Here is a 9,556-nt window from a genome sequence, read left to right on the forward strand (position 1 = left end):
CACCCCCAAAATGAAAACAGACCCTTTACTCAGTACTTTGTTGAAGCACCTTTGGCAGTGATTACAGCCTTGAGTCTCTTGGGTATGAAGCTACAAGCTTGGCACACCTGTATTTGGGGTGTTTCTCCCATTTTTCTCTGCACATCCTCTCAGCTCTCTCAGGTTGGATGGGAGAGCTCGCTGCACAGCTTTTTTCAGGTTTCTCCAGAGAGAAACCGGCCACTCAAGGACATTCAGAGACTTGTCCCGAAGCCACTCCTGCATTGTCTTGGTTGTGTGCTTGGGGTGTTGGCCTGTTGGAAGGCAAACCTTTACCCCAGGATGAGGTGCAGGTTTTCATCAAGGATCTCTCTGTACTTTGCTCTGTTCATTTTCCCTCACCTGACTAGCTTCCCGTCCCTGCCACTGAAAAACATCCCCACAGAATGATGCTGCCACCACCATGCTTCACCGTTGGGATGGTGCCAGGTTTCCTCCAGATGTGACGCTTGGCATTCAGGCCAAAGAGTTCAATCTTGGTTTCATCAGACCAGAGAATCTTGTTTCTCATGGTCTGAGAGTCCTTTACGTGCAATTTGGCAAGTCTCTCTATGACTTTTTACTGAGGAGTGGCTTCCATCTGGCCACTCCACCATAAAGGCCTGGTTGGTGGAGTGGTGCAAAGATTGATGTCCTTTCTGGAAGGTTCTCCCATCTCCACAGAGGAACTCGAGCTTGTCAGAGTGATCATTGGGTTCTTGGTCACCTTCAGGCTACATACTGGCGGTACCGGTACCGAGTTAATGTGCGGGGGTACAGGTTAATCGAGGTAATTGATGTAATATGTACATGTAGGTATGGGTAAAGTGACTGTGCATAGATAATAGATAATAAACAGCAAGTAGCAGTAGTGTAAAAAAAAAGGGGGGGGAGTTCAATGAAAATAGTCCGGGTAGCCATTTGATTAGCTGTTCAGCAGTCTTATGGCTTGGGGGTAGAAGCTGTTAAGAAGCCTTTTGGACCTAGACTTGGTGCTCTGGTACCACTTGCCGTGCGGCAGCAGAGAGAAAAGTCTATGACTAGGGTGGCTGTAGTCTCTGGCAATTTTTAGGGCCTTTCTCTGACACCGCCTGGTATAGAGGTCCTGGATGGCAGGAAACTTGGCCCCAATGATGTACTGGAACCTATGCACTACCCTCTGTAGCTCCTTGAGGTCGGAGGCCGAGCAGTTGCCATACCAGGCGGTGATACAGCCAATCAGGATGCTCTCGATGGTGCAGTTGAAGAACTTTTTGAGGATCCCAATACAAATATTTGCATTCTCCTGAGAGGGAATAGGTGTTGACGTGCCCTGTTCACGTGCCCTTGAAAATGGGGGCATGCTCCGACACCTTTTCCTGTAGTGCACGATCATCTCCTTTGTCTTGATCATGTTGAGGGAGAGGTTGGGGTCCTGGCACCACTTTTCCAGATCTCTGACCTCCTCCCTATAGGCTGTCTCATCGTTGTCGGTGATCAAGCCTACCACCGTTGTGTCATCTGCAAACTTAATGATGGTGTTGGAGTCGTGCTTGGCCTCACAGTCATGGATGAACAGGCAGTACATGAGGGGACTAAGCACGTATCCTTGAGGGGCCGCCGTGTTGGGGATCAGCGAGGCAGATGTGTTGTTGCCTACCCTTACCCTGTTGGGGCAGTATGCAAATTGGAGTGGGTCTATGGTTTATGGGATGATGGTGATGATGTGAGACATGACCAACTTTTCAAAACACTTCATGGCTACAGACAAGAGTGCTACAGGTCGGTAGTCATTTAGGCAGGTTACCTTGGTGTTCTTGGGCACAGGGACTATGGTGGTCTGCTTGAAACGTAGATATTACAGACTCGGCCAAGGACAGGTTGAAAATGTCAGTGAAGACACTAGCCAGTTGGTCAGTGCATGATCGGATTACACATCCTGGTAATCTGTCTGGCCCTGCGGCCTTGTAAATGTGATGTAGTCATATCGGCTACCACGAGCGTGATCACAGTCGTCCGGAACAGCTGGTGCTCTCATGCATGCTTCAGTGTTGCTTGCCTCGAAGTGCGATTTGAAGTAATTTAGGCTTGTATCACTGGGCAGCTCACAGTTGGGCTTCCCTTTGTAGTACAGCCGCGAGCATTGGCGCTAGTGTAGTAGGATTCAATCTTAGTCCTGTATTTACGCTTTGCCTGTTTGATAGTTCGTCTGAGGGCATAGCAGGATTTCTTATAAGCGTCCAGGTTGGAGTCCCGTTCCTCTTCCCTTTAGCGGATGTTGCCTGTAATCCATGGCTTCTGGTTGGGGTATGTACGTACGGGTACTGTGGGGACAATGTCATCAATGCACTTATTGATGAAGCCGGTGACTGATGTGGTATACTCCTCAATGCCATCGGAAAAATCCTGGAACATATTCCAGTCTGTGCCTGCAAAACTGTTCTGCAGCTTAGCATCGGCGTCCTTTGACCACTTCCGAATTGACCGAGTCACTGGTACTTCCTGCTTTAGTTTTTGCTTGTAAGCAGGAATCGGGAGGATAGAGTTAAGGTCAGATTTGCCAAATGGAGGATGAGGGAGAGCTTTGAAAGTGTCTCTGTGTGTGGAGTAAAGGTGGTCTCGAGTTTTATTCTCTCCTCTTGTTGCACATGTAACATGCAAGTATAAATGAGGTAAAATGGGTTTAAGTTTCCCTGCATTAAAGTCACCGGCCACTAGAGGCGCGCTTCTGGATGAGCATTTTTTTGCTTGCTTATGGCTTAAGTGTGGCTTAGTGCCAGCATCAGTTTTTGGTGTGGTATAGACAGCTACAAAAAATATGGATGAAAACTCTCTTGGTAAATAGTTGTGGTCTACAGCTTATCATGAGATATTCTACTCAGGCAAGCAAAACCTTGAGACGTCCTTAATATTTGATTTTGCACACCAGCTTTTATTGACAATAGAAACAGACCACCACCCTTGTCTTACCGGAGGCAGCCATTCTGTCTTGCCGATGCACAGAAAACCAGCCAGCTGTATGTTATCCATGTCGTCATTCAGCCACGACTCGGTGAAACATAAGATAGTAGAGTTTTTATTTCCCATTGGTAGCAGAGTCTTGAAGCTCGTCCATGTTATTCTCCAATGATTGCACGTTAGCCAATAGGACAGATGGTTGAGGTGGGTTACCCCCTCGCCGACAAATTCTCACAAAACACCTGAACCTGCATGTGCCTATTTGTTTTTGCACATATAGTAAAAATGATCTTTCTAAGATACTCTTAGTTAATATAGTTTAGCAAAATGTATGATTATGAAAAACAAAACCCAGAAATATCTTATTTACATAAGTATTCAGACCTTTGCTATGAGACTCGAAATTGATTTCTGCTGCAACCTGTTTCCATTGATCGTCCTTGACATGTGTCTACAACTTGATTGGAGTCCCACTGTGGTAAAATAAATTGATTGGACATGATTTGGAAGGCACCTGTATATATAAGGTCACACAGTTGACAGTGCATGTCAGCGCTAAAACTAAGCCATGAGGTCAAAGGAATTGTCCGTAGAGCTTGATACAGGATTGTGTCGAGGCACAGATCTGGGAAAGGGTACCAAAACATTTCTGCAGCATTGAAGGTCCCCAAGAACACAGTGGCCTCCATCATTATTAAATGGCAATAAGTTTGAAACCACCAAGACTCTTCCTAGAGCTGGCCGCCCGACCAACCTGAGCAATCGGGGAGAAGGCCCTTGGTCAGGGAGGTGACTAAGAAAACCAATGGTCACTCTGACAGAGTTATAGAGTCCTCTGTGGAGATGGAAGTACCTTCCAGAAGGACAACCATCTCCATCAATAAGGCCTTTATGGTAGAGTGCCAGACGGAAGCCACTCCTCAGTAAACGCACATGACAGCTCACTATGAGTTTGCCAAAAGGCACCTAATGGACTCTCAGACCATGAGAAACAAGATTCTCTGGTCTGATGAAACCAAGGTTGAACTCTTTGGCCTGAATGCCAAGCACCACGTCTGGAGGAAACCTGGCACCATCCCTATGGTGAAGCATGGTGGTGGCAGCATCATGCTGTGGCGATGTGTTTCAGAGGCAGGGACTGGGAATACTAGTCAGGATAGAGGGAAAGATGAACGGAGCAAAGTACAGAGAGATCCTTGATGAACACTGCTCCTGAGCACATAGGACCTCAGACTGGGGCTAAGGTTCACCTTACACAGGAAAACGACCCTAAGCACACAGCCAAGACAATTTTTACATTTACATTTAAGTCATTTAGCAGACGCTCTTATCCAGAGCGACTCACAAATTGGAAGTTCATCATCTCCTGGTCCCCCGTGGGAATTGAACCCACAACCCTGGCGTTGCAAGGCCATGCTCTACCAACTGAGCCACACGGACCAGAGTTTCTTCGGGAAAAATCTCTGAATGTCCTTGAGTGGCCAGCCAGAGCCCGGAATTGAACCTGATCGAACATCTCTGGAGAAAACCTGATATTAGCTATACAGCAACGCTCCCCTTCCAGCCTGACAGAGCATGAGAGGATCTGCAGATAAGTAAGGGAGAAACTCCACAAATACAGGTGTGGCAAGCTTGTACCCAAGAAGACTTGTAATCACTGCAATGGTGCTTCAATAAAGTACTGAGTAAAGGGTCTGAATACTTAAGTAAATGTGATCATTTTTGTTTCGTATTTTTTGTAAATAGCACACATTTTTTAAAGCCTGTTTTGGCTTTTGTCATTATTGGGTATTGGAGTCAAAAATACAGAAAACTGAGTGATATATGCAGTGTCTTCAGAAAAGTATTCAGACCTCTTAACTTCTTCCAAATGTAGGTTAGGTTATGGCCTTACTCTAAAATTGATTAGATCGTTTTTTTCCCTCATTAATCTACACCCTACTACTTCATATCCATTCATATTGCATTCAAAATGGATAATCATGTTCTAGATTGACATAGACTTCAGTGAACCATAATTTTAGTCTGCTCTGTACTTGTACTGTAAGGCATTATATATTTTTAAATGTATCTGTATCTCATTAACCACGTTTCCATCCACAGTTTTTATGAGAGTAAAGTCATACGTATGTTTCGGTACAATTATAGCTATGACAACGAGAAATGGCGGTGGAAACGCCTTGAAGCGCAAATATTGATATATGACCATCATATCGAAGTAAACTTGGAGTCACATGATGATATGGTGTGTGGTCCGCCAATACCTATTGGGAAACCATGTAGTTTATTAGGCTACAATTAAATAACTTATGATGAACAGTTATAGGGTGGTGAAAGTGCACAGCAACCTTGATGCCGCTTTACAAAAATATTGAGGGTCTTATTCTGGAGACATGATGATCGTGATGATCGATGCTTGACTGCCATTTGACAAATAAAAAAACTCTCTCTTAATAATCTCATCATGTACACTAGCATACCTGCACAGCCTTCCCGCACTGTATCTGTCTGCGAGCAGTTGGCTAGATCATACCTGTCAAGACTAGAATAGCACATTTGCTATTTAACTCAACAGTTTTTGTGAAAGAACTTTCGGTGGAGTTGAAAATGTGATGGAAACACATTGAACTTCAGATTTTTTTCGGAACATGAAAACTTAAGCGAAAAAGAAAATTTTGTGTGCAGTATGTCATCACACACGATTACTATCACAACAAGTCTGTTTGGTGGAAACACCACTGATGGAAAAATTGTCATAATTTCTTTTGCAGATTTGGGATATTCATGTGAAAATCTGTCTCCAAATGGATGGAAACTTAGCTTATATAGTACAATCAATAAATTGGATACTTTTCAAATAAAAACAGATGGCTAGTATAGTCTCAAATATTACACAATATGCATGCTACACCATGCCACTGCATTCAATGCCATCTGGTGGAGAAAATGTGTCAAGTCCTGACTGTACACATTCAACCTTTCTGACTCCACCCTCCTCTGATAAACAAAATGAGGTGGAAACACCTAAGATACTGAAGTGAGAGTAAAATAAATTAAGTGAAGATTCCATTTAAATACAGGAGAGTTACAGGGAACATAATTTTCTAAGCACGGTCACAGGTAAGGAAGTCATAGTATAATGAGTACAAGAAGCAATGGATACTCTACTATCTAATCTTATACACATAATAATGTTATCATTATCAGGAGGTAAGTTGATGCACAGTAACATAGTGGAGAGACTGTGCCATGGTAAACTAAATGATAACTCAACATTGATATGTACTGTAATGCGAAGCTGAATAACATACTTGAATCATACATCTGATTTGTGTTTGCTGATTTTTGAGATGATTATTTCAGAGACAATATGAGCTTTAGAGAGGTAGGAAATAAGTCAGCTATTATCATATCACACAAACTGGTAGTCCAGGGCAAAGGTTGAATGTGACTGATGATGTGCAATCCTGTAAACTGCTTTATCAGAGGATAGGATGAACTTGGATGACTTGCACTGTTAAGGTACACTTAGATTTTTTTTTTCCAAAAGGGTTCTTCAGTTGTCCCTATTTTAGGTAGAACACTTTTAGGTAGAACACTTTTTGGTTCCATGTAGAGCCATCTGTGGAAAGGGTTTTACATGGAACAGAAAATGGTTCTACCTGGACCCAAAGGGGTTATACCTGGAACCAAAAAGGGTTATTGAAAGGATTCTCCTATCGGGACAGCCGAAGAACACTTATGTTCTTGATATCACCTTTTTTTGTAAGAGTGTATGGAAAAACCTTATAAAGGACAGTGTTCGCTACAGAAGTGTCTCAAAAAGGAGAACCAATACCATGTGACTTGATGAGATTTGATGCAACTTGACTTGATGTGGAACTTATTTGATGCAAACACTGAATGCCATTACAGATCATCTTGATTGACAGATGGACCGGTCCAGCCCGGCAGCAGTAATTGGAAACAACAGTCTGGAGAACTGGAAAGTGATTGGTGCAGGAGGGTTTGGACAAGTCCACAAAGCCAGACATGTGAACTGGGGATATGATGTGGCCATCAAGTTGCTAAAATGTGATGATGGGTAAATTGTCTATACTTTAAACACTTGATTGTATGTCAATTAAATGAGTTTTATATTCCATTATAAACTGATTTGTCTTTCATGATGTGGTCAACCATTTAAGTTAAGACAATATTCCTGTGTTGCCCTCACTCTCTCTGTCCACCCCCCTTGTCCTCTCCTTCCCACCCCTAACTTTATCCCAGCTCTAGCGCTTCCCTGCATAATGAGGCAGAAATGATGAGCAAGGGTGCAAGCCTCCATGTGATAARGATTCTTGGAGTGTACAAGGATTGTCCCCCCACTTGCGGCCCTTCCATTCAGCTGGGTCTTGTGATGGAGTTCATGGAGAGGGGGACACTGGAATCCCTCCTGGACACCCTCTCTCTCCATCCACCTTGGCCCCACCCCCTTGCCTATCGCTTGGCCCACCAGATCGCTCTGGGGATGAACTTCCTCCATTGCCTCACCCCACCCCTTCTGCATCAAGACCTAAAGCCCAATAATGTGCTGCTGGATGACWGCCTTAATGCCAAGGCAAGTTCCAGGCTCCTGGTTCTGATTAGGCTTTAACTGGTGGGAACACGAGCATTAACTGAGGTTCAATAGCACTATTGCTTGTTGGAGTGTATTATTGAGGCAATATTATAATTATTATTATTGATATTACCATTCATTGATGATTAACTATTTCAACAAATATAGTTAGATGACATGAGTTATACTGCCAGTGATTGTAATGCATAAACCGAACATAAACTGAAGACTATCTCTCTGTCTCTGTGTTTCTCTCTCTGTCTCTCTAGCTTGCAGATTTTGGCCTGGCCAAGGTGTCCCACAGTGTTAACAAGATGAGCAAAGAGTTCCCTGTGAAGGCTGGGGGGACATCTAGTTACATGCCCCCTGAGGCTTTGGAAAATGTGTCATACAAACCCGTTCGTGCCTTTGACATCTACAGGTACGTCACTAAATGCCTCAAGAATAATCAATATGGACATATGACTTTACAATGACTCTTTCTATCTCTCTCTCACACATTCTCTTCTTCAGCTATGGTATACTTCTGTGGTCCATCATCACTGGTCAGTCGAAGCCATATCCTAGTGAGTAACACTTACAATGAATACCCTCTTCATGGTGCATTATACTCACATTCATTGCACTTTGCTATGCATGGTAACGTTACGTTATAGCCACACCGTGGCTGTGCTAAATTCTACAGGGACTTCAGGTTACGAAAAAAAAGAAGGTATGGTAACTGTTTAAAATATCTGAACATTATGAAGTGGATATGAACACACACGTACGACATGCTTGCTTACACATACGAACTTATACATACACACACACACACCTGATCTCGCTCTCTTCTCTCACTCTCTTTTCTCTTCTCTCCCTCTCTCTCTATTGTTGAGAACTGTTTTATAATTTAATGTGTTTATTGTTTGTCTATCTTTTTTAAGTATTTGTCTACAAGTTTATATAGTTTTACAAAAAGCAAGGGGAAGATATCAAAATAGAGGCATTGGGGAATAATAACATATTGTATGGAATACATTTGTACTGTAGTGAAGTCGTCTCTAGAGTAATGCAAGGTCTCTTTCATGATCATGTGAAATGTCAATTGCTATGGAAATGCTGGGATGTGTTTTTCAATTATGTTAAAGGTAATTATGATGCAACTATGATGGTGATACGATATGGATTACAATTATGAATATTAAGGCTATACGCACTACATGTTACACACATAGACACTCAAACATGCAAATTGSCAGAGTTATTATTTATTTGGACATCACAAATTATAGTCTTACTCTTATACAGACATCATACACACTCTCATYATATCATATCCAATATCATACACATCAACCTACTCAGATTTGTTACAYACATAATTTGTCTAAATTTTCTAACATCTTTGACATTGGCTCACAGGCAAACAGGCAAGGGAATAATAAAAACATTCCTAGAACCTATTTCTTGAATTCTAAATATCAGACATTTGAAAGCTCTAGTTTCGACCTTCATATTACCTCTGATGGCAGTAACTTTACAAGAACTAATTATGGTCAAATTAGCCTGAGAATAGTATCTAGTTATGGTAAGGGGTGAAATACSTATAGCTAGTTATAATTGTAACGGTTTGGCAGATTATAAAAAAAGAAGATCAGTATTTACATGGCTAAATGAAAAGGAATATAACATATACATTTTACAGGAAACTCACTCTACATCCTTAGATGAAGTTGCGTGGAAAAAGGAATGGTGTGGTGAAATAATTTTCTGTTATGGACAAAGGAACTCAAAGGGTGTGATGATATTAATTAACAAAAATGTCGATCTAAATGTGCAAATAATCAGGAATGATTTGCAAGGAAGGTGGATCCTTTTTAATATGAAAGTAGACAAAAAAGAGATTTGGCTCATTAATCTATATGGTCCAAATCAGGATGATCCACACTTCTTCGAAAACATTTATACCAATTTATTGAACTTACAGGCAACAAATGATCTAATCATTATGGTAGGAGA

General features: G+C 42.1%; 1 protein-coding gene across 2 annotated transcripts in view; it reads left to right on the forward strand.

Annotated features, from left to right (window-relative positions):
• Positions 1 to 9,556, forward strand: part of LOC111952754 (receptor-interacting serine/threonine-protein kinase 3-like) — a 52,306-nt gene that overhangs the window by 9,346 nt on the left and 33,404 nt on the right. The window contains exons 2-5 of one of the 2 annotated variants that reach the window (XM_070435041.1): positions 6,871 to 7,039; positions 7,225 to 7,555; positions 7,825 to 7,976; positions 8,069 to 8,121. In XM_070435041.1, coding sequence (XP_070291142.1) covers positions 6,888 to 7,039; positions 7,225 to 7,555; positions 7,825 to 7,976; positions 8,069 to 8,121 — 688 coding nt within the window. In that variant the 5' untranslated portion in view covers positions 6,871 to 6,887. The remainder of the gene's footprint in view (positions 1 to 6,870; positions 7,040 to 7,224; positions 7,556 to 7,824; positions 7,977 to 8,068; positions 8,122 to 9,556) is intronic. The other variant, XM_070435042.1, reaches the window with a different exon arrangement.

Source organism: Salvelinus sp. IW2-2015, linkage group LG26 (genome assembly GCF_002910315.2).
Source record: "Salvelinus sp. IW2-2015 linkage group LG26, ASM291031v2, whole genome shotgun sequence".
NCBI lineage: Eukaryota > Metazoa > Chordata > Actinopteri > Salmoniformes > Salmonidae > Salvelinus > Salvelinus sp. IW2-2015.